The 26,327-nt window shown below is 44.9% G+C and overlaps 1 protein-coding gene across 4 annotated transcripts in view; it reads right to left on the bottom strand.

Moving 5' to 3' along the window:
- Positions 1-26,327, bottom strand: part of COL22A1 (collagen type XXII alpha 1 chain) — a 333,573-nt gene that overhangs the window by 94,502 nt on the left and 212,744 nt on the right. For all 4 annotated transcript variants that reach the window (XM_045004657.1, XM_045004658.1, XM_045004656.1 and 1 more), the window contains one exon: positions 10,044-10,097. In XM_045004657.1, the coding sequence (XP_044860592.1) occupies positions 10,044-10,097 (54 nt within the window). The remainder of the gene's footprint in view (positions 1-10,043; positions 10,098-26,327) is intronic.

Here is a 26,327-nt window from a genome sequence, read left to right as displayed (position 1 = left end):
GGCACCGAGACAGGAATCCAAGGAGGTGTTAAAGAAGGGAGTCTTGTGAGGAGCAGAGGCAGGAGGTTGCATGAGAGGAAAAATATATTTTTAATTGCAATTACTCAGTGGCTTTCAGCTTCTGCTCACTCTGAACTAAATATAAATTAGTTCTGATTTCTATGAAAAACAAGCTCTACCAGGTATTTAAATAGTGGGGAACATAGGAACTGCCAGACTGGATTCGACTCGGGTTGTCTAGTCCTGTATTGTGTCTAAGACAGTAGCCTGCACCAGATGCTTCAGAAGAAGATAAAAGAAATCCCACACAAGGCAGATGTGGAATATCTGCCCACAGGGGAGTTTCATCCTAACCCCTAATAGTCAGAGCCTGACTTAAACCTGAAGCATGAGGTTTTATATCCATATACAAGGTCTTTATTAATGATTAATAATTATTATTTATTTGCTATAGTAACTTTGGATGTTCTTGCTATTCACATATCTAATCCCTCTCTGAATCTTGCCAAGTTCTTGGCCTCAACATCATGTAGCAATGAGTTCCACAGTCCATGTTAATTGGTACTATTAATATCTCAGCTGCAATCTTTATCACAACCATCGTGACAAATCCTAAAGCAGGCTAATTATGCTCAAATACAAGACCGATTCACCTACATAGGGGCAGGCACGTGCAATCTACAAAACTGCCCCCTGGTGGGACAGCTATGCTGGTGGAGGCCTCCTAATGGGGGAAGGCAGCTTTACTTTATATTGTCAGGGCTCCTTGGGAGATGCACTGAATGAGAACACCTTCTAGACAGCCTGGTGCAGCCAGCTTTCTGGGCAACGTTGCCAGCTCTCGAGCCATGGAGTTGAATACCACTACATCTCCTGCTCCTGGCAGATTTTACTGCCACCAGGGGCGTGCAGGCTTGGTAGCCCTAACTGATCAGAGCCAATAGATAGAAAGTGCCATGGTCGCACACACAGAACCTGCAGAAATCTGTCCTGCCCTTGTCCCCCTTACAGTCTTTTCTGACATGATGCCTCCAACAAATCGATTTGACTTGTATACAAATTGCCTATTGTCGTTCCCCTTCCCCTGACTTCTGCCTGTCCTTAGAACCCGAGCACTCTGGAGCAGAGACTGTTCTTGAATCTGTGAAAAGGACCTACCCCATAGTGGGCACCGCTACAAATAATTATAATACATCAGCTATATTTTACCCCTAATATTTCACCCAAGTCAATAAGCACATGCCATGTCTTCTATATACCTTTTCCTCTTGTTGCTGATAATCAAGATTAAAGTAGAATTTGGTTTTACTGATGACCACTTTTAGTGATCATTCAATTGTACAGAACAAAACCCCCTTTCCAAAAGCCAGTGCCCAGTGGTGCCCCTTTTAAATTCTGATCTGGGAGAGGGGAGGACACGGAGTTATAAGGGTCTTTCACTTTGATTTTATTTGATTTCTTTTTTTCCAAAGGCCCAAGCAATTTCACACCTTTCCAAGTGTCACTTAGCTGCAAAGCACTTTACAGCTTGTGGGAGGTAGAACCAATTATAACCTGGCTGACCTGCCTCAGCATTAAAAGGCAAGATAGATATTTCCATTTTTTTAATGTAACTGATGTGGGAAATTCACTTTTCTTTTAATCCGGATGCAACTGCCACCCACATAAACTTGAGGTGCAAATAGGATTTTTCTCCTTTATAATCTGCTTGCCTCCCCGTTGTGAGTCACTTGCTGATATCACAACCCTATCCCATATGTGTGACAACACATCTCTTCATCATGGTGGAATGAGATTTCCTTTATTCAGCAACTTATGCTGATACAACTTTTTCTTTACATAGTATCAAGAGATAAGGGGAGGGAGTGCAATCTAGGAGAGCATAGAACAAAGCTCGGAGAACTGGGTTCTATTCTCAGTTTTGCTACTGTGACTTCTTGTGTGGCCTTAAGCAACTTACTGCCATGCTCTGGGCCTCAGTTTCCCCATTTGTAAAATGAAGATGAAGCCTGCTTCACAGGGATTTTGTCAGGCTGAATTCGTTTGTAAAGTGAGAGGAGATCATCTGATGAAAGAGACTCTAAAAAAAGTGAAGCGTTCCCATGTGGTTACATTGCACAGGAATTGTGCACACAAACCTTATAACTGGTTAAGGCTCTTGCAAGCATTCCCCATGCACCAAAAGTCAAAATATCAAAAATATTCACACAATGAAAAGTTCTGAAAAAATTCAATTTTGAAACACTGAATGAAAAATTTTCACATTTTTGATCAAAAGAAAATGTTTCAAAATTTCAGAATTCTTTTTTAAATTTTGAACTGACATTTTGAAACAATTTTTTTTCCAAATATTGATTCAAGCTGAAATATTTTGTTTGGACTTTCCCAATGGAAATCAAAAAAATTTGACAATAACTTTCTCCAGTGGGAAAATGTTTTGGTTGAAGAATTTCAACCAGCTCTTTTTACAGAAATTAACTTAGGGACTCTTCTCCATGCTTAAGAATTTAATTCAAGTGTCTGAAGGCTTTTGGAACCTGACATTCTCCATAATCAGAAGGATGGTTTGCCTTGTGACTTCCCAGTTGGGTACCAGAGATGAGATGATGTGGGATGCTTCCTCCTTTTATGACTTTTCTTGTTTCGAAGGTTGTCAGAGAAAGGGAGATTTATTCTGACTGTTCATGGGTTACTTTTCACAGTCTCATCAACCACTATATGAGGTTCTCCTTCCCCATAGGAAGGTCTCTGAATGCAAACAGAGCACTAGGTGCTTTGGCCTGAGCTCACTGTTCTGTAAAGGATTGGGGAAGAGGTCAATGGGTGCACTATTCATGGTGTATATGAGGGTATAATGGCTTCTCCAGAGGACTTCGATTGGAATTGAAACTGCATAGATTTAGCTCACATATTCCATGCTGCTGTCCTAAGCCACTTGTACCATTAAAAATACTTAGACAAATACTAAATCCGTACAACAAAGATTGCAGTGCATGTTTTTTTAAGACAGCTCATAGACTCGTAAATCATGATCATCTAGTCTGACCTCCTGCACATTGCAGGCTACTGACCCTTAACCACCCACTCCTGTAGTAGGTCCATAACCTCTGGTTGAGTTACTGAAGTTCTCAAATCTTGATGTAAAGACTTTCAGTTACAGAGAATCCGCCATTTACTCTAGTCCAAACCAGCAAGTATCCTGTGCCCACACTGCAGAGAAAGGCAAAAAAAAATCCAGGGTCTCTGCCAATCAGATCTGAGGGAAAATTCCTTCCCAACCTCAAATATGGTGAATCATTTAGATCCTGAGCATGTGGGCGAGACCCACCAGCCAGACACTTGGGAAAGAATTCTCTGTAGTAACTCGGAGCCTTCCCCTTCTAGTGTCCCATCTCTGTCTATTGGAGATATTTGTCGTTGTAGTCATTCTCCTCATACCAGCCCATCCATAAACTCATCAAGCTCAGTCTTGAAGAAAATTTTATTCCCCTCCCCAACTAGGTTCCCCCTCTCCCCCAGAAGACGGTTCCAGAACTTCACTCCTCTGATAGTTAGAAACCATCTAATTTCTAGCCTAAACTTACTGGTGGCAAGTTTATATCCATTTGTCCTTGTGCAACTATTGGCTCTTAACTTAAATAATTCCTCTCCCTCCCTGGTGTTTATTCCTCTGATGTATTTATAGAGAGCCCTCATATCTCCCCTCAGCCTTCATTTGGTTAAGCAAAACAAGCCAAGTTCTGCAAGTCTCCTCTCATAAGGTAGGTTCTCCATTCCTTTGATCCATATAACACTTAATCCATATAACAAAGATTGCAATGAATGTTTTTAGGCAGCTCATCAGTTTATGAGTGAGACAGCATTGAGGCCACGCAGAATTATTTGACTGCTGATATAATGCTAATAAAATACATGGCACTCATGCTAATAGGCCTTTTTCAGCTCCAACTTCTAGGTTTGTCTTTACTCATCTGCAGAGCCATTCACAGCCACTTAACCTCTGAAATTTCATCTTTTGTTAAATCTTCACTAGTTCCATCTGGTAGCCTCATCTCAGGGCTTGACTTCACATACAGCATCACAGCTGCAGCACCTACTGAAGATGCTATCTATCTTGACGGGAGAGCTTCTCTTGTCAGTGTAAATAATCCACCTCCCCGAGAGGTGGCAGCTGTGTTAACGGGAGAAGCTCTCCCATCAATATAGTGAAATCTTCATGGGGGGTTAGGTCGGTAAGTCTATAGGAGTCTACACTACGGATCTATATTGATATAATTGCATCATTCAGGGGTGCGGATTTCATAGGTGCTGGAACTAGAGGTAATGGGGGTGCTGCCGCATCCCTTGGCTTGAAGTGGTTTCCATCAGACACAGGGTTTACAATTTGGTTCAATGGCTCTCAGCACCCTCACTATAAAAATTGTTCCAGAGCCCCTGGGGGATTTTTCATACCCCGAGCAAGGTAGTAATATCAATATAGATCTGTAGTATAGACTTGGCCTCAGTCTCCCACTCTCTCCTCTCCTTTGTCGGCCTTCACTGTTCTCATGCCAAGACCCTCGGTCCTTTTCACAATGTACTGTATATACTAGTTCATAAGCTGAATTATTTTAGTAAAAAAGGGAGGCATCAGAGAAGTGGTTTGGCTTATGAACAGGTATAGAGAGGGAGAGGTGGGACACAGCCCAGCCCCCCAACAGAGGGGCAAGGAGAGGCAGTAGAGCCAGAAGGGAAGAGGCGGAGCCAGAGTGTCCCAGCTTCTGGCCACGCTGCTCTCCCCACAACCTCCGGAGCAGCTGCAGCTCCGGGGCTGGCATGCTGCAGCCGCAACGTCCACCCCGCCCGCTGGAGCAGGCTGCAGCCATATTGCCCGGTCTGGCCCACCGGAGCAGGCTGCGGCTGCGCCACCCAGCCCACCAGAGCAGCTCCAGCAGGCTGGGAGATTTTGTTTACTTAGGTTTACCTCCGTGCCTGTGGATGCTCAAGGTAAACAAACTTCCTCAGCCCGCCAGCGGCTTATCCTGATGGACCAGGAACCAAAGTTTGCCAATCCCTGAATTATAGGGTCAGCTTATGAATGGGTCATAAAAAAATTCAATTTTTACTTACTCATCTTGGGAGGGTCGGCTTATAAACGAACCGGCTTATGATCGAGTATATACGGTATCTCAAAACTCCCCTTTTCTACTATGCTTCCTACAACCAGCTGACATCTGAACAGCCACCCATTTGGGGTCCTTACACCTGTTCTTCAGCTCGCCTCTAGTCTGCTGCCCACATCTCCTTACACTAACATTTCCAGTGCTAGATTTTTGATGAATGCTGCATTGCAACACTAAATTGTATTCTCCACTCAAATCCTGTTTTGTAAATCAAGAGAATAGTAAAAGGATAGAGAAAGAGAGTCTGCTGGAAACACTGAAAACCATGGCCTAAGGGCCAGTAGTCGTGTACATTTAACTTGTATGGCTTTTTAATCATTTTAAGTGCTTGCTGCATCATTCATAATGGACCAGGTCTCTAGTTATTAAGCCAAGTGGCATGATAACTGGAGCACCAACGTTTCTGAACAAAAATTACTGATAATCTCCTGAGGCCATAAGAATGCAGAGGCTTTGTACATTGCAGTTTCTCACTGAGAATATCTTCTTTTCAGCAAAAAAAAAAAAGTTTTTGCTTAATTTTGTATCTTAGCATAAGGCACAGCCTGGGATTTCTTATGTTTATTGATGAACAAGCTTAATTTCTCCTTTTTGTTTGTTTTTAATGGTTTTTATTCAGTCAGTACAACAAATTTAAAACAACAGAAAACATTCATCAGGGTTTTTTGGCTTCAATGCTATTAGTAAGCTAACAGGCTCCAGATTTTTTTTCCTTTCCCTGTTTTAATTCTTATCAAAGATAGTCCTGCACCAATCCCCCCACTTCAAGCACCTTTGGGAGAGTTTGGATTCAGATCTAAGTTTTGCAGTTCAGGCACGTCTCTAATTTTTACACACTCCCTTACTAAAGTCTTACCTCGTAAATAGAATGTTAAGAACTCAGCACATTCTAGGGTTTATACTCAAGGTCTCTTTAAAAAGGTAATCAGAAATCAGAAGTGCTCTGGATCTATGTGGGAATCTAAACTAGATTCCAGATTCCAGCAACTGTCAGTACCCAGTTCTGTACCCAGATTCCAGCAACTGTCATTAATGCTGCTGCTTGCACCAGTGTTAAGCTACTAGTATAGATGGGTTCAGGTGTTTTTATCACTGTGCCAAACAAATCTACTCAGAGCAGGGAGAAAAACTGCCTCAGCCTATCTACATTAGCTCTTCTCTTACTGTGCTAGTCTACAGAAGCTCTTATACCATTGCTAGTGCTTGCGAAATACAAATATTAATTTTGCTTAAATAGATAAGGCAGCTGTAGAAGACGTGCACTCAACAGCAGCTCACACACAACTGGGTCTGGCTGAAAAAAATTCCACATTCTCAATTGTAACAAGTTTTTTGGTTGAAATGTTCATGAAAAAAGAGGGGCATGGTTGTCACAAAAGCTCTGTCCTATTTTTCAACCAGTTCTTCACGCAAGCTGAGAAGCGGCGTGTGTTTTGTGGAGGGAGGAGGGGATGTTATCACAGGCACTGGTGTCATCCCATGGTCTTTTCTCAACGTGTCACAGGATCTTTCCCTTCCTCCCGGACAGCCATCAGAGACGAGCAGGGAGGACAAGAACTGCTGCGAGGTATTCTGCTGCCCCAAGTGAACTTAGCTGTCACTCAGTGCGCCCCTGTCTCCTCCTAGACACAAATCATTCTCATTCAGTGGCCCTAGATAAAGACACACGCTCTGGTTCAACCCACTCACGCCCTGCAGCATGTGTGAAAATGTGCTGTGATCCCATCATTGCGTCTGTCCTGTGCTCTACCCCAACTCCAATGGGGTCTATACTTTAGTCCGATCAAAGCCCCGGCGACAGATGCACCGGGGGTCGATTTAGGGGGTCTAGTGAAGACCCACCAAATCGACCGCAGATCGCTCTCTGGTCGACCCCAGTACTCCACCCCAAACGAGAAGAGTAAAGTAAGTCGACGGGAGTGTGTCTCCCATCGACCCAGCGCCATGTAGACACCACAGTAAGTCAACCTAAGCTACGTCGACTCCAGCTACATAATTCACATAGCTGGAGTAGCATAACGTAGGTTGACTTACTATGGTAGTGTAGACGTAGCCGGAGTAGAATTTTGAGCAGGAGAAGGCAGAACCTGTGACTGTTCTTTAAGGACCTCATCTGAGACATTCTCTTTTCCTCTTGAGTGTTCCCTGAATCCATGCACTGGTTTACTTAAAAGACAATAAAGCAGCAATGGTAAAAAAAAAAACCCATAAAAACCTGCCATTAAAAAGTGCTATAAGGTGGAAGGTGCTTTCATTATGACCAAATCTGAAGCTCTTTTTATCCAATGTGTCTGGAAGTCTGCAGTCACATGCACAGCTCAGGGTGCTGTTACAAGAACATGCACCATTTTCTTTATTCTTAAAGTTAATATAAATAGAGGAACAGCAAATGGTCAGTCAATTTAAAAATCCCTTGATGGTACTGGAGTTTTATCTCTTTCTGATTAACATAAAATTTGCAAGCTTTGTTTTGCTAGTGCTAAGGGAAAAGCTGCGTAATGCTAAATCAGCAATCTTTTTCATCAGGAATATTGAAATAGTGCCCTGAAAGTATATAAAAAACCCTTCAGAGCTTCAGTTAAGGTAGAATTATGTTCATCGTGTAATCGTTAATTATTGATTAATTCAGAGACAGATATCCGGAACTGTATTTTTTTTTAAACTGGGTTGTTCATAATGTCCATAACACTCAACGGGAAGTTTTAATGTCATCCAGCATTACAAAGAAATCTTTAAAATGTATTTGAAAAAACACGTTACTACATTCCCATTCCCCGCAGCTGCTGAACAACTGCTAAACCAGATGCTGCAGAATGAAACGAGTCCCGAAAAGCATAGACATTGCAAAAAGCAGGCCCGAAATGGCAGCATTCTAAATTGGCTGTAATGGGCTTCACCTGAACCAACACAGCAAACTATTGGATTTTGTCTCTGATGGCTTTCACAGTCACCTTAACAGTTTAATACAGAACATTTGCTCTAGAATCCATTTCTCGCTGATGTTTCCTAGTAACAAGAGCATTACTTGCCAGGGGAAATAATAAGTATCAGCAAAGCAAAAACAACCAACAGTTAACTGTGTCTTATTCACCGTATATACAACCCTTCACACTAGAATCTAGGCTCTTCTGTGTCTGAAAGTTTAACTGATTGTAGAGCTAAATTCCCCAACCTTAGGACTGATAATGTATTATTAAAAAGGGGGTTAATGTGTTGTTATATTCTCCCCTGGGTACTCCGTTGGGGAGTGTGGTCACAAACGGGTCGAGATGGTTTGCGACCATCTTCCCTTTCCTTATGGCGAGAAGCGAAGGGATTCTGTAACAGGGCAGTCATCTCCTGAGACCTCCCTCATGGCCAGCAGGAGCTCTGCAGGACCCTGCCTCAGTTTTCCTCCTCTTCAGGACTCTTTAGTGAACTTCACACAGGCTTTCTTGCTGCTAATACCAGGGCTGGTTTAATAACAAATAATTCAAAACAATCTTCAAAGTCCGCAAATGAAATCCATCACTAAAGCTCCTACACAGCTCAGGTGGGATCTTTTCTGCCCCAGTCTGCTCTGCATTGAGCACTCAGCATCTAGGCTGGTTGCCCTGGTGTAATGTTCTCCTGTACAGCCTGGTTCAGGACCTCCCAAAGGAGGCGGCCCCTGCGGCTCCTCCCCTAGACTGATCTCTCTCATCCCTTGTCTAAGGCCTAGGGGTCCTTTAATGAGTCAGCTGATTCTAGGGTGACCAGACAGCAAGTGTGAAAAATTGGGACAGGGTTGGGTGGGGGGGTAATAGGATCCCATCTAAGAAAAAGACCCAAAAATCGGGACTGTCCCTATAAAATCGGGACATCTGGTCACCCTAGCTGACTCCCTTAGTCCCTGCTCCTCAAGCTGGGAAGCAGCCAATTTATTAGGGCATAGGTAGAGTTGGCCCCATTTCCCCTTAAAGGAGCCACTCATCCTGTGACAAATTTCCAAAGCATTTTCCTGTTGCAAGACGGGGTCGTTGTACGGAAACAGTTGTGGAATCACGCGCCCCTTTAGATCATCTCGCATGGCTTCCAAAAGCCGCTGGAAAGGAAATGAGAGTTGGAGGCGCCAAGCGTCAATGTGGTCCCCCTGCAGGGCATATGACACCCCATGCTCAACCCAACGGGCCAAATTCTGCCTTAATGTACTGCTCATGCAACGCCACTGACCCCTGCAGTGGTCAGAAGCTGGCCCAGTAGCCTTAGAACAATGGGCTATGTGAGTACAGACCCAAAAGTGGGAATCTCCCTTGCTCTGGAGAACTGAACTGCAAACACATCCTGTCTCTATCTTCTTTATCCACCCTCCTCCCCTTCCTCCCCTAAAGGAAAAGTGAACCCCAGAGGCCTCCATGGGATGTGCCACCTGACCAATAACGAAGCAAGGTTTAAACAGCCCCTTCCCCTGCTGCACTGACTGACAGGGTGTCTTTCTGCAATGATCAGTTCGCACGGTCAGTAATTTGCAGAGATGCTGCCCCAAGTACTGTAAACCGAGAGGCTCTCACCCTGGGAATAGTGATGTAAAAGTGATGTCCAGAGAATGCCCTGGTTCAGGTACCTCGTGAGAGACTGTTAAGAAAGATAAAGTGAATGCGAGACACTGGGCCTGGCTCTCCTTACTCAGACTGGTGTAAAAAAGGAATAACTCCATTCATGCTCCTGGAGTTACACCACTGTAAAACTGGTGTAAAGAAAAGGAGAATCAGTGCCACTCATTGCATGCAGCACTGCTGTCTGCCTGAGGGCTTCTTAGAACAAATGTTATTCATACAGGGGTGTCCCTTTTTACCAAAACTCTATCACGTCTGGTTTTATTGCTATTGTGTTTCTAAAGAAGAAAGCATAAACGTCACTCACCCGAGGTCCAGGCAAGCCATCGAGTCCCGGGAGACCAACTTCACCCTTCTTGCCCTGTGCAGTCAAGAGAAAATCAGACATTACAAACCAGCAGCAGAGACTGCTTCTCACTTAGTCCAGAATTTCTCTTTGAAACACACATGGACCAGCAAAGAAGTGCAAATGTTAACCGCACAGAACAGTTAGAATTCACAGGCCAGATTCTGCCCAGGGTTTGCGCACACAGCTCCCAATGACTCCCCGGAGTCTGTAAAATTCTAAATTGTGCTAATATTGTACTGCCAAATTGAGATCTACTCTGGAAAACAGGACAGAGTCACAACAGAGCTGGAGTACTCGGAAGCCGGTGCTATGGTTGAGGTCCATCTGTAAGCAGATGAAATTCCCTTGAATTAAAACTCAGGCCCATAACCTGAAGACAGGAAAGACTGGTTTATGCTCATGTTCAACCAGTGATCGTTGATGATGCGCTGGAGAGGTTTTAGCTGGGGGATGTATGTGATGGCCAGTGGTGTTCTGTTATTTTCAACAATTTTTAATAACAATTCCATTATTTTCAACAATTTTCAATATTTCTACAACCTATCCTGGAAAATGATCCCCCACTCTCACAGGCCTTGGGAGGCAGGCCAATCCTCGCTTACAGACAGCCCCCCAACCTGAAGCAAATACTCACCAACAACTACCCACCACACCACAGAAACACTAACCCAGGAACCAATCCCTATAACAAACCCTGTTGCCTTCTTTGTCCCCATATCTACTCTAACGACATCATCCTAGGACCCAACACACCAGCCACACCATCAGCAGCTCATTCACCTGCACATCTACTAATGTGATATATGCCATCGTGTGCCAGCAATGCCATGTACATTGGCCAAACCGGACAGTCTCTGTGTAAAAGGATAAATGGACACAAATCAGACATCAGGAATAGTAACATACAAAAGCCAACAGGAAAACACTTTAATCTCCCGGACACTCAATAACAGATTTAAAAGTAGCCATCCTTCAACAAAAAAACCCTTCAAAAACAGACTTCAAAGAGAAACTGCAGAACTACAATTCATTTGCAAACTTAGCACCATCAATTTGGGCTTGAATAGGGACTGGGACTGGATGGCTCACTACAAAAGCAATTTTCCCTCTCTTGGTATTGACACCTCCTCATCAATTATTGGGAGTGGACCACATCCACCCTGACTGAATTGGCCCTGTCAACATTGGTTCTCCACTTGTAAGGTAACTCCCTTCTCTTCATGTGCCAATATATATTATACCTGTATCTGCAATTTTCACTCCACGCATCTGAAGAAGTGGGTTTTTTACTCACGAAAGCTTATGCCCAAATAAATCTGTTAGTTTTTAAGGTGCCACCAGACTCCTCGTTGTTTTCACAGTTAAATAGAAAGTTGACCTGTGAAAGGCTAAGATCTGTTTACACAAAAAACATTTTATTGATGCGGTAGGTTCTTAGCCAAAATTTCCCCTCTTCCCACTGTTTTGCATAGAGTTGTGTGCCAGCTTTCTGCTATCTCACCTTAGAGGTGGTTGCATTTCAGCACCGCTGTGTCTCTGTAATTTGTAAAGAACTTTAAGAGCCTCTGAGATGAAAGGTACTATAGAAAAGTAAAATATACTCTTATTGTCTTGGTACCAAATGCCTCACCAGTTTCATAAACCAAAAGAGCCTTCTAGCATGACTGCCTGTTAAAATAAAACAAATTGTTTAACAATAGACTCATATGTTTAATATAATGTCACTGGTCTTCCCTCGCCAGACGTGTGTAACTGTCACAAAGCTGTCTAAACTGCCCTCACTGGGTTTCCCTGACTGCTGCCTTTAAAATGCTTGTTCTCAATTTTGGCGAACATGCAGGTGAGTGAGTGGGGGAAGGGAATGTTGCTGCAAGAAAACTAAGCTGAAGTTTATAAATTTCACCGGCAGAATTGATACTCTACTGCACATCTGTGTTGCCAGAGACAGATGTGCCTGTCCAGTTATGGATATGGACCTATACAAGTAAAGCACAAAAGTCCACATCTGGATTTTTTCCCTATATAGTCAGTTACAGGTATCCTAGGAAAGCTGAATTCACTCTTTCCTTTGCTAGTACATGGTGTGCACATAAAAAGTTCACTCCAGTATTAGAGAGCTTACTAGTTCCAGTGCTAGTCCCTATACTTAATAAGAAGGGGGACAGCACTAAACTGGTAACAATTCTAGAACTGGAATTCCAGAACTGGTAACAATTCTAGAACAGCCAAACGCGATGTTCCAGAAAAGCAATTTACCATTTTTAATGTCTACACTCCTGTTAATGAAAAAGTTTTGCTTCTGGGAGGAAGTAGCAGACACCACAAGCTAGTATCATGCAATGGCATCCAATGAGACCCCTAGATTCCCCTATATGGAGATCTATGGAAACATCTGGATACTCCAGAGACACATAAGGTGTTCCAGTCAAGGCTGGCCTGGCAGATCTAGCTGATCCCTCTGCAGGCCCAGAGGACCCTCTGCAGAGGAATCCAGGAGGCTCCACTGTGGAAGGGAAGCCGGATGCAGGAACTGGAGTGTGCACATGTGAGGGGTGCACCATATACTCATGTTGGAATCCAGCTCTACCAGGTTTCGGGGCACACTGACAAACAACGGAAATCTGGTATATGGTCCAAAGGGGAGGTGGGTGTGGAGAAAGGATAGAAGAGGGATTGGATTACATTCAGGACATCTGGATTCTTGTCTCAGCCCTGCCACAGACTTCCTGTGTGACCTCAGGCAAGTCACTGAAAACACTTAGTGCTTCGGTTTCCCATCTGTAAAATGAGGGAAATAATCTCTACATCACAGCACTGTTGTGCATATAAACCCATCAACAGCTGGGAGAGGGACAGATGCTATGGCAATGGGGGGGGCATATAAGCACCTAAGAGAGAAAGAAGTTCTCTTTCTAGTCTGACAGCTCATCCAAAATGTGATTAAATAAATGTCATGTGCTGAGTGGTGTGATTTCTTTTACGGATGTATCTCATGATGATCCCATGCTTTGTGCATGTGACTGTGTTGCAGAGTTTACAGTTGAGAGAGAGATTCAGGTGTTTCCCGGTATAATAATCTCCTTTGCTTGGATCAAATTCTGTCTGTGGTTCTCAAGGACTTGAGAGGCAGGAGAGCAGGTGGAAATGTGCCAGAATGAGAGTTTTCAGTGAAATTTGTCTATGTTTTTAATTTTAAGGGGGGGGAGGGGAGTTATGAAAAAAGGAGAAATGTTTCATTTATTTCACCTACTCTATTAATTGAGGTCAGTGAGTCTCAGGGCAGAATCAGGATCTCTGCTTATTTTTCTCTTAATAAAATAAATACTGTCAAATGACCAAAAATGAAGGAAGCAACTGACAAAGTGATTAGCAGGCCCTGCTATGACAGAAGGCATTAATGCGGCCAGCTGTCCCACACCAGACACAAATATGTTATGCTAACCATTCAAATATGTGTCTTATGTTTTTTCCTCTCTTTGTTCCCTGCACTTCCAATATCCCATAATATCATATTCACCCAGCCATTGGCCAGGCCAATTGCTTCTGAACACTGGAGTTTTAACCTGCAGCAGCCACATCACAAAGAGAATCAACTGCTGTAGTCCAAATAGCACTGTTCATTTCACCATCTGGCAGAAAGGAAGCAAGTATAGGAGGTGCTTATAAAAAAAACCCAATAACAAAATATTAATGCAGAAAGATGGGATTAGTGCTTAACAGTGGCTCCCAGGTTGGCTCTTCCTTCCCATACAATGTAAAATTACAGCAGTGTGATTTTCATTTTCAGCAATAATGAAGTACAGTGAATGTGGATGCAATAAGTCCGGTTCCAAATGGATCAAACAAATTGCACAGCCCAGCACAGCAATGAAAGCTTTAAATTACGTGTCACATCGTGTGCCTGTCTCCACAATAGATCTGCCAATTTACAATCAAGGAGTGCTGAGATAAGTACAGCATGTAGCCAGATGCTAGGGAAGTGTACAGGATTACACACAATAGGGATACTTTAGCCAAATGAATGCTCAACCTCAATTTCCTATGAATATTAGCCCACATTAAAAAATGTGGACTTAATACCTTTGGTCCGGCTCTTGATGTAATTTGGGTAGTCCCCTGCATGCACCATCCATCTGGCCAGTTATGTTTTAATTGGGCTAGATCATTATGGGTGAGTCTAACTTCTGGAATGCAATCCCATCTGAGATACTAGGTCCACTTTGGTGGAGATCCCAAGCCACCACCTGTGTCACCATAGCCACACTGCTATTTTTGACCCGCTAGCTCAAGCTAGCCTGTTTTTAATGAACGAAACATTACTGGGAATTGTATGATTATGGCAGAGTTTAATTTCCCAGGTATAGCTTAGAGGACAAGTGGTACTAATAATGGTAGGGCCCAGATTTCCCTGGATGTGATAGCTGACAGATTTCTTCACCAAACCAACAAGAGGGGATGCCATTTTAGATTTGGTATTGGTGAGTAGTGAGGACCTCATAGAACTGGTTGTAGGGGACAATCTTGGTTCAAGTGATTCTGAGTTAATTCACTTTAAACTAAATAGAACGATAAACAAAAACAGGTCTGCAACTAGGGTCGTTGATTTCAAAGGGGCAAACTTAAAAAAAATGAAGGGAATTAGTTAGGGAAGTGGACTGGACTGAAGAACTCAAGAAACTGAATGTGGAGGAGAGTTGGAATTACTTTAAGTTAACGTTTCAGAAACTACCTGAAGCCTGCATCCCAAGCAAAGGGAAAAAAACTCCTAGGGAAGGGTTGCAGACCAAGCTGGATGAGCAAGCATCTCAAACAGGTTATTAAGAGAAAGCAGAAAGCCAACAAGGAATAGAAGATGGGATGGATCAGCAATGAAAGCTACCTCTTGGACATCAGAAAGTGTAGGGGAAAGGTGAGAACTGCAAAAAGCCAAGCAGAGTTGGCGTTGCCATCGAAATGCCGCAGAAATTCGGGGGCAATGCCTCTCGACAGGGCCACCCAGAGGGGGGGGCAAAGGGGGCAATTTGCCCCGGGCCCCGGGCTCCGCAGGGGCCCCCAAGAGAAGAGCGGAGGCTCCCGCCTCCGCCCCTCTCCTGAGCCCCGCCCTGAGCCGCGTGGTGAGAGGGCGGGGATGGGAGCTCCAACGGGGCCTGAACCCCGCCCCGCTCAGAGCGCCGTGGGGAGGGGGAGGGGCAGCTGCCTCCGCTCGGCGTGGAGCTCCCAGCCCCGCCCCCTCACCACGCGGCTCTGAGCGGGACGGAGCTCAGGCCCCGCGGGCGACGCGCTCGGTAAGGGGCCGGGGCCGTGGGCGGGCGAAGCCAGGGCCGGGGCCGCTGCCGGCCGGGTGGGCGGGCGAAGCCGCGCCCGGGGCCGCAGGCGGGCGGGCGAAGCCGGGGCCGGGGCCGCTGCCGGCCTGGGGGGGCGGGCGGGCGAAGCCGCGGCCAGGTGGGCGGGAGGGGCCGGGGCCGCGGCCGGGTGGGCGGGCGGGAGAAGCCGGGGCCACGGCCGGGCGGGCGGGGCCGGGCCGGGGCCGGGGCCGGGGGGGAGAAGCGGGACCCGCCGCCGAAGCGCAGCCCGGTCTTCGGCGGCGGGGGGCCCCTTCTGTTCCAGGACCCGCCGCCGAAGTGCTCCGAAGACCCGCGGCGGGGGGCTCCCGCCGCGGGTCTTCGGGGCACTTTGGCGGCGGGTCCCGGAACGGAAGGGCCCCCCGCCGCCGAAGACCCCGGGCCCCCGGAATTCTCTGGGCGGCCCTGCCTCTCGATGACGTCACTTGTCGGCACCGCATTGGGGACCCCTGCCTCAGAGGCATTGGCAGGGTGGCTGATGGAAATGAGACTACAGAAGTAGAAATTACCACATCCAAGATGGGAGTCAAACTCAAACAGCTGAAGGAACCAAATCAGGGGGCCCAGATAATCTCCATCCAAGGATGTTAAATGAACTGGCACATGAAATTGCAAGCCCAATAGCAAGATCTTTTAACGAACCCATAAACTCATGGGTTGTACCCTATGACTAGAGAATTGCCAAAAGAGTATCTATTTCTAAGAAAGGGAAAAGAAGTGATGCAGGAAGCTAAAGGCTCATTAGGTCAACTGTATGTAAGGTCTTGGAAAAAATTGTGAAAGCGAAAGTGATTAAGGACATAGCGGTAAATGGTAATTGGGATAAAATACAACATGGTTTTACAAAAGGTAGATCATGCCAGACCAAGCTGATCTTTCTTTGAGAAGAAAACTGATTTTTTAGACAAAGGAAATGCAGATCTAATCTACCTGGATTTTAGTAATGCATTTGATACAGTCCCACGTGGGAAAATATTAGTTGCACTGGAGAAGATGGGGATTAATATGAGAGTTGAAAAGTGGATAACGAACTGGTTAAAGGGGAGATTACAATGGGTCATACTGAAAGGTGAACTGTCAGGCTGGAGGGACATTTCTAGTGGAGATCCTCAGGGATCAGTGTTGGGACTAATTTTACCTAACGTTTTCATTAATGTCCTTGGCACAAAAAGTAGGATTGTGCTAATAAATTTTACAGATGGTACAAAGTTGGGTGGTATTGCCAATACCGACAAGGACCTGAATATCATACAAGAGGCTCTAGATAACTTTGAAAACTGGAGTAATAGAAATGGGATGAAATTTAACAGTGCCAAGTGCAAAGTCACGCACTTAGGGACTAATAACAAGAACTTTTGCTATAAGCTGGGGACTGAAATCAGTTAGAAGCAACAAAGCTTGGCTTGTTTACCCTAACCAATCGAATGCTGACGGAGATCTGGCTGCTTTCTATCAATACATCAGAGGGATAAATAGCAGGGAGGGAGAGGAGTTATTTAAGTGTCAATGTGGACACAAGAACAAATGGCTATAAACCGGCCATCAACAAGTTTAGGCTTGAAATTAGACAAAGATTTCTAACCATCAGTGGAGCGAAGTTCTGGAACAGCTTTCCAAAGGGAGCAGTGGGGGCAAAAAACCTAACCGGCTTCATGACTGAGTTTAATAAGTTTACGGAAGGGATGGTATGAGACTGCCTATAATGGCATGTAGCCAATCTGTGACTGATAGGGGCAAGTATCCCCAATGGTGGGTAATGGGACACTAGATGGGGAAGGCTCTGAGTTACTACAGAGAACTCTTTCTCAGGTGTCTGGCTGTTGGATCCTGAGCATTTTGGCAAGATCCAACTGATCACCATATTTGGAGTTGGGAAGGAATTTTCCTTCAGGGCAGAGTGGCAGAGACCTTGGAGGTCTTTCACCTTCCTCTGCAGCATGAGATATGGGTCACTTGCAGGTTTAAACTAGGGTAAATGGTGGATTCTCTGTAACTTGAAGTTTTTAAATCATGATTAGAGGACTCCAGTGATTTTACTCCTGGGGGAATTCTGTGCTACCGTGCATGCACAGAATGCAGGTCTCCCCCTGCAGAAAACAGATGTTGCCAGGGAGGTGCTGCAATTATACCTTTCTCCCACCAAGGGCTGCTGTGGTGCCAGAAGAAAGGGCAGCCGGCTCTGTGCTGGAGCAGCCAGTCAGAGAGAGAGAGGAGGCAGTGGCTACCTTCCTAACCAGTACCCTGTCTGTGGGGCCAGGTGAAGAGACACAGGATATGGGGGAGTCAGGCAGAGCAGGGCACATGGGGCTGCTGGCGGGGTCATAGACTGGGGTTTAGAAGGGCTAGTGGGGGGGGGACAGACTGGGGCAGGTGAACAGGAGCTATAGGGATGATAGCATTGAGCTGAGGGCTGAATGGGAGTGGGGATGCAGGGCCACATGTGGACAGTGAGGAGGAGTGGCTGAGTGGGAGTTCAGGGACACATGTGGATGCAGACACACATTGGGACAGGGGCAGATGTGCCTGACTGAATGGGAAAGACTAGGGGCAGTCAGGGTCTGCATGGAGAAGGCTCCCCAACTACATAAAATCTTCTCCTGACCCGCAAAAACCTGCTCCATACTTCTCCCACCCACACCCAACAATCCTCCAAGTTTATTCCCCAGGCTCCCTCACAGCAATTACTTCCCTCTTGCTCAGCTCCTTGCTTACCCCTGACTCCCCTAGTACGCCTTTGCACTGGTTCTGAGGGGTGTGGGAATATAGTTCTGTATTGTAGTTTAAATGAATTATTACTCAAAGTTCGGTATTAATTTGCCTGTTAAGGAATCTGTCAAAAAACATTTCCTGAGTCTTTTTTTTGTTGTTGTCTGTATTGTTACAAACATATTTGCTGACAGGTATTTTGAAATAAATTACCAAAATAATTGAAAGTGGCATGATTACATTGTGTTATTTTGACAAATAAAATACACAGAATTTTGCAGAATTTTAAAATACCGTGTGTAGAATTTTTATCTTTTTGTGCAGAATTGTTATTTTTTTGGCACAGAATTCCCCGAGGAGTAAGTAACTCAGCCAGAGGTTAGGGGTCTATTACAAGAGTGAGTGAGCAAGGTTCCGTGGCCTGCAATGTGCACAAGGTCAGACTAGATGATCATGATGGTGCCTTCTGGTCTTGAAGACTAAGAGTGTATGTGTATATTTCCCCAGTCTGGGAATTACCCCCACCCAGCTGCAGTGCAGATATCGCCTATAAGTGAAATTCACCACTGTGCTCTGGGCCAGCAAAAACCCAGTGCACCCCGTAAGTCTCACTTAAACCCTCAGATAAAGCTTTAGTGATGCATAGACCTTGTGCTGGTCTTCTGCAGAGAGGTGGATTTCAGAGCTTTAAAGGCTGCTGAGCATGTTGCCAGGAAGTGCCTAGGAACCCACTCCTCTGAAGACAAAATGACTCAGGAAGCCTCCATTGAAGTGCTACGGCTCCACTCCTCCCCAAGCCTGGCTCAGGGCGTGGGTGAGGAATAAGTAGATGCTTGCCTTGCAATTATAAATATATAGGAGATGTTCTATCTCCATACAGATGATAGGGTAGGCTAATTTGTGGCTGCTACCAGTGGTGCGAAAGGAGCCTGTCTTTCCCTCGTGTACTTTGTGCCTTTCAAAATGAGACCTCCCTTAAAGCAACATATAATTACAGAGGCAGAAAGGCAGGGAGACCAGTTTCCCTCATTGCGGGGGAAAGGTTTGGCCATTCACAGTTTAGTCAAAATCAAACAACAACAGAGCTGCTCTGCAATGTAACAGCCCGGCTGGAAGGCAATGAAGACACTCACCAGGAGAAATTATACCTATGAGAGGAAAGCTCAGCGAAATGTCACATTGCCTATTAATACAGCAGACATAACCACCAATTATGCTCCGTTCATAGCAAAACTCAGCTAAGTGTATATCAGCGTGTATCCTTTGACTACGTAACAGGGTTTGTTATTGCCTTGATCAGCAACTTCAGATAATAGCACAGATAAAAATATGTGTTTTCTTGAGAATGAATGTATTTACCTTGCTGGCAATTACAGTTTTGCTCTTGATTTAATCTAGATGCTCAATCACATTATTGCTCTTTTAGTTCGTTTGCCTACGTTTCTATTCCTGTGCTGTTTGTTTCACTCGCCTTGGCAAGGAGAGAGACTGTCATTTGCATGGTCCACGCGCCCACACAGAGCACAAGGTAGTCAAGTAAGGAAAGAGGATTAGGGAAGCATGGGGGAATTTGGGGCTACGGATTGGTGGGCGAGAATTCTAACATATGATAGCACAAGGCTATTTTCCAACTCACCATACAACAAAGCTTAAGCCCTAGGACACCTGGTTAATTCCAAGTAGCCAGATTCACTTTTAGAGTAGCCATTGTCTTAAACCAGAGATGGGTTTGGCTCCAGGGGTATATGTAGCACTCATACATTAAGATATATATGGTACCAGAAATGTGGACTGTTTTTTGGGCCAAGAACTGGATGGAATGCCATTGCTAGATTTTCCGATGGCCTGTACTTTTAAGGTTTGGAACGGGATACAGCTCAGGGGAGCAGGATGAAGTCAAAATAGAATCTGGTGCTTCTAGAAGGCGCTCCAGAAGTGGGGCTTTTGTTTGATTCTGACAAAACTTTTAATAAAATGCTCCAGTTTAAAACAGCGGCCTGATCTGAGTGTAACATACAATACAGTGGGGATCAGCCAGTTTGTGGAGCTGCTGACGGGGACTCTGGGACAGAGATGAATGAGGGTTTCTGGCCACTGGGAAGTGCAACAGCTTGGGACTGGGTCTTTCCAAATGTGCTGCTGCCTGACTCTACGTTGTTGTTCAAACCCCCTTGCTCCTGTGGTCTGCCTTCCTGACAGGACCCATCTCTCTCTGCTGCTAGTTACAGATTACTCCCTCCAGCTGCAACCAGCAGGGTGGAGGTGGTTCACATCAGGAGGACTGTTCAGAGAAACGGGTATTAGGGAGGTGTAAAGATTCTCCTCTGGTGCAAGATGGACGAACCGATAAGGGGAAGGAAAAGGAGAGTCTGGTTCCAGCCCTCCTCCCCCTCCATTTAGAACACTGAGCTGAAAATACAGCTGTCCTCAGCATTCTAAGGGTTAAAGCCTGAGAGACTCATCTGACCCATGTCAGTTCAACATGAGGATGAGCATCGTGTTAATTATTGGGTTAGCTCAATGGTCTGGGTGGAAATCCAAGCTTGCTTTTACCAGCTGTGCTGGAAGAAGTCTAATGCACTAAACCTGATACTGAAAGTTAGGGTTCAACAGAAACAGCATCGCTATAGTCTGAAACAAAATCACCAGGGAAGAGCTGCCATGAGAGAAGTCCACTCATGGTGTATACACAGTTCCTTCCTGCAGCTCTCTCTTTCTCTGAACACTCAGGGGACTGGCCCTTACAACTCAAGGTACCTCTGGGCAATGGTATGTTACAACACAACAAAAGCAATGTGTGCAGCGTATCACGTCCCAGATCAGGTTTCCAGGCCAGACCAGGCATGCTAGTTAGAACACAACTCAACTTCAGCACCTCTTTGTTGTGTCCAGAATATGCTCCTAGCACAATGGGCCCTGATTCTAATTGGGGTCTGTGGGCTATCCTGTAATGTAAATATTAAATTATAATTATTGTATGCAGTGTTGCTGTGGTCAGTCCCAGGATATTAGAGAGACAAGGTGGGTGAGGGAATATCTTTTATTGGACCAACTTCTGTTGGCGAGAGAGACAAGCTTTTGAGCTTACACAGAGAATTTCTTCAAGTCTGAGGAAGGTCCTGAGACCTGAAGAAGAGCTCTGTGTAGCTCGAAAACTTGTCTCTCTCACCAATAGAAGTTGGTCCAATAAAAGACCAACTTTCTAACAATAATTATTGTTGTATATTAGACCTACTACAGCTCACAGCATCACAATCCAATTGTAAAGAGCCACAGAGGGTCTACAGAACTCTTCATGTTGCTGTGACTCCTGAGATGAAGATCCAACAGAGGTGGGCATGTGTAAAGCCCATTGGAACAAGACAGCTAAATTAAGGCTACAGAGGATGTCGCATGGAATCCATAAGAACATGTCACACGTCTGAAACTTGACAGAAGCCAATACTGACCTTCGCAATTCATAGCAAAATAATTCTGTAGTAACATTCTTATCAATAATCTCTATTCAGACAAGGGATTCACCAACTTTGTGTGTATGCCTCTTCTGATAGGTTATCTTCTGCATGAAGCAACACGAGCAAGGAAAATAATGACATTATTAGCAGCAGTAGTGGGGATATTGTGTTGTTAAACAAAAAGCCTTCACAAGAAACAAGATCATTATGCATAAAAAGGGGAAAGCTACTGTCTAAAATGTATCCCCATGAGTCACCAATAAATCCCGATCACGAACCTGTTCCATAGGTTTGGGTAGTCAGGAGTTTAGTTAAACTCTCCACAATATTCCTGCATTTCAGGTGCTCAAATGCACTTGCTCTCCTTTGACTTTCCTTTACATTCTCACAGTGTCTAAGAGCACTGTCTTCTGGAGGTCGCTGGCCATAACATCCTATGCAGTGGTTCTCAAACTGTGGGTCGGGACACCAGAGTGCGTCATGACTCCATTTTAATGGGGTGGCCAGGGCTGGCATTAGACTTGCTGGGGCCTGAGGGCTTCAGCGCGGGGTGACGAGGTTCAGGTTACAGGCCCCCTGCCTGGGGCTGAAGTCCTTGGGCTTCAGCTTTGGCCCACCTGCATGGGGTGGTGGGACTTGTGCTTTGTCTTTGTCCCCGCCCAGGGCAGTGGGGCTCAAGTGGGCTCAGGCTTTGGTCTCCCCGCTTGGGTCGTATAATAATTTTTGTTGTCAGAAGAGGGTTGCGATGCAATGAAGTTTGAGAACCCCTGTCTTAGTGTATTCTTGAGCTGCTCATTCACACCCTTAGGGATTGCTCCAAGTGCTCCAATAATCATTGGGATATTCTTGATTCTAGGTTTCCATAACTGATCCACTTTGTTGCTGACTTCTTCATACTTTGCCATCTTCTCTTCTTGTTTCTTTTTTATATTTCTGACTGCTAGTATGGCAATATCTTGCCAAATGGTCTTATTTGTCTTCCTTTCTACAAGAACTACGTCTGGCCTGCTTGCCTGCACCATTCTGTCTGTGGTAATTGCCAGATCCCATGAAAGCTTAGCCTCTTCCTTCTCTAGAGTGCCTTCAATTCAGTGATCATATTACCTCCGTGCTTTCTTTAAATTCCTATTTGCCACAGATGCTCCAATGCAGACACTGGGAGACCTCACTGTATTCTTATCAATAATATTGTATTCTGTAGTGTCTAGGAACCCCACTCATGGACCCAGACATTAGTTTAAAAAGTACCATTCTAAAAAAACAAAACTATTTCCTTGTTGTTTATGATTTATGCTTAATTGCTCCATTCTTTTCCATTGGCCCTGACAAAGTCTTGAGAATGTGAGGTTGAAAAATGGAACTAAAATATAGTAGATCACACTGAACATGCATGTCGGAAGCTGTCCTCTCATTTCTAAATGGGATTTTCTGTCTCAAGGTTAATTAAATTCACCTCTTGGTTTCCGACTGCAATTTCAACAAGGTAAGTGGAGTTACATTGATCTCTGTGAGAAGAGGTGAACAATGTTGCAACAAGGGCAAACATCATTCTGAAATGTATTAGCAGGAGTATTGGAAGCCAGACAAGAGAAGTAATTCTTCTGTTCTACTACATGATGATTAGGCTTCAGCTGGAATATTATGTCCAGTTCTGGGCACCACATTTCAGGAAAGATGTGGAGAAAGTCCAGAGAAAAGCAACAAAAATGATTAAAGGTCTAGAAAACATGACCTATGAGTGAAGATTGAAAAAATTGGGTTTGTTTAGTTTGGAGAAGAGAAGACAAAGGACACGATAACAGTTTTCAAGTACATAGAAGGTTATTAAAAGGAGGAAGGAGAAAAAATGTTCTCCTTAACTTAAGAGGGTAGGACAAGAAGCTGTGGGCTTAAATTGCAGAAAGGGCCATTTAAGTTGGACATTAGGAAAAACTTCCTAACTGTCAGGGTGGTTAAGCACTGGAATAAATTGCCCAGTGAGGTGGTGGAATCTTCATCATTGGAGATTTTTAAGAGCGGTTAGACAAACAGCTGTCAGGGATGGTCTAGATAATACTTAGTTCTGCCATGAATGCAGGGGACTGGACTAGCTGACTAGATGAGGAGAGGCTGAGGGAACTGGGATTGTTTAGTCTGCAGAAGAGAAGAATGAGGAGGGATTTGATAGCTACTTTCAACTACCTGAAAGGGGGTTCCAAAGAGGATGGATCTAGACTGTTCTCAGAGGTACCTGATGACAGAACAAGGAGTAATGGTCTCAAGTTGCAGTGCGGGAGGTTTAGGTTGGATATTAGGAAAAACTTTTTCACTCAGAGAGTGGTGAAGCACTGGAATGGGTTACCTAGGGAGGTGGTGGAATCTCCTTCCTTAGATGTTTTTAAGGTCAGGCTTGACAAAGCCCTGGCTGGGATGATTTAGTTGGGAATTGGTCCTGCTTGGAGCAGGGGGTTGGAGTAGATGACCTCCTGAGGTCCCTTCCAACCCTGATATTCTATGATTCTATGATTCTAAGAGAATTTGACACTTGGATTCCAGATACTGATAAATAATCCTCAAAACCTTATGTGCTAAGGTCTGATTACCCGAAGGTCTGCATGCTTTTCTGGAGTGCATCCAGACTGTCGGCACTTTCTGAGTCTATTAAACTGCATGGGACATGTAACAAGGACAGACCTGTCCTATTTCCAACTTATCCAAATATTTCAGCACCTTCAAGATGGAGCTCCAGCAAACGGGCAAAGGGAAGAAGGCTTTTATCTTTCCAAACGGTTTCTCTCATATTAAATTCCACAACCCAATTGAAAAAAAAACCTAAAGTAAATTCAAACTCTCATAATTGCATGTGTTCTAAGGCAATTGCCATGAGATCTACAGTTCAAAGATGAGGGACAGATGAGAATGAAAAACTTTCACTGTTCCCACTGTGCAGTCTGGTTATGAGGATGTCAGTGTAGAAACCTAGACCTTGGCTGCCTGTAACACAGAGATAGTCGGAAATTCCTGGCTGATGAATCAAACACAACAATGTTGCTTGGTCTAGGTTTCAATTATTATTTACTAGCCCCAAGAGTAGATCAAAGTATTCACTGATGAGAGGCTTCAGATTAGTATTTCAGCCGATATGGGAGGAGATCCTGTGCAATTTCCATACACCATTAAGAGATCCTTCACCACCTGTGACTAAAGACAGCTGCCAGACAAGTCCTTGTAAATGCGAACAGCTGATCTGCCACATTAGCTAATACTCCCCCCAGCTCCATTGTGGGGCTGCTTAGGCCCCGCCACTGGACAACAAGGTTAGTGAAATCCCTGAATAGATGCCCAAGTAAAGGGCTCTGGTGCTCACCACCCCCCATCCCCGGCTCCCTGGCTCCGTGCCGGTCCTTACTATGACGCAAGTTAAGCCAAAGCAAACCACCCTGCTTTGAAAAGCCAAGGTTCTCCAACTTCAGGATTTAAGAGGTAACATTCATGAATGACAGAAAAACTATTAGTCCTTAAACAGGCTCACTGTTTGGGGATCACTGGTGTTAACTGAACAAGTGTGAAATACCCATTTCTGGCGGGGAGCTTGTTCGTTGATCTGTAGTTCATGTTTGCTCTACAGTCAAATGGAAGACACTCTGTCTGCCTCCCCTACCTCATAATCTAGGGATGCATTACTGCAAGCCCTTCCTCACATGAGTAATCCTAACTCCCTCGTGTAAAGATTTGTAGCATCAGGTCCTATGTTAAGAAATTACAACCAAGGTCCTCTCTTCTTTATAACAAGGCAAATTATGTCTGTGTAACTAATGGTCCATAACTTTTAATCAGACCTATAACCAGTGGAAGGAGGTATACTAAACACTCGTTCTGCTATCTCAATAAGAGCAGCAACCTCAAATTTGCAGCTCGTTCTAGCTCCTTTTTATTCCCAGTCCCTATGAAATATATGACACCATGTCATAGAATCATAGAAGATTAGGGTTGGAAGGGACCTCAGGAAGTCATCTAGTCCAACCCCCTGCTCAAAGCAGAACCAACACCAACTAAATCATCCCAGCCAGGGCTTTGTCAAGCTGGGCCTTAAAAACCTCTATGGATGGAGATTCCACCACCTCCCTAGGTAACCCATTCCAGTGCTTCACCACCCTACTAGTGAAATAGTTTTTCTTAATATCCAGCCTAGACCTCCCCCACTGCAACTTGAGACCATTGATCTTTTTTTCTGTCATCTGCCATCACTGAGAACAGCCGAGCTTCATCTCTTTGGAACCCCCCTTCAGGTAGGTACGTACTATCAAATCCCACCTCACTCTTCTCTTCTACAGACTAAATAAGCCCAGTTCCCTCAGCCTCTCCTCATACATCATGTGTCCCAGCCCCCTAATTATCCCTGCTCCAAACAGCTTACCATCTAAATAGACAAGACAGACAAAAGGTAGGAGGTGAAGCTGAGGCACACAGAGGTAAAGTGACTTGCCCAAGGTCCCACCATAGGTCAGTGGCAGAGCCAGGAATAGGACCCATTTGTCCTGACTCCCAATCCAGTGTCCTATTCACCAGATCACACGGCTTCTACGGAGCCAGCTCGTCTGTGTGTGTAGACAGAAGGGAGGAGAACTTGTGTCACTTCAGGTCTGGTTGCTAGCTTAGGTTATGTCTATACTACCCGCCCGGGTCGGCGGGTAGCGTTCGACTTCTCGGAGTTTGATATATCGCGTCCGATATATCGAACTCCGAACGCGCTCCCGTCG

Source organism: Mauremys mutica, chromosome 2 (genome assembly GCF_020497125.1).
Source record: "Mauremys mutica isolate MM-2020 ecotype Southern chromosome 2, ASM2049712v1, whole genome shotgun sequence".
In the NCBI taxonomy this organism is placed as follows: domain Eukaryota; kingdom Metazoa; phylum Chordata; order Testudines; family Geoemydidae; genus Mauremys; species Mauremys mutica.
Note: the sequence above shows the minus strand (reverse complement) of the source record. Positions and strands in the feature narration are given on the sequence as shown.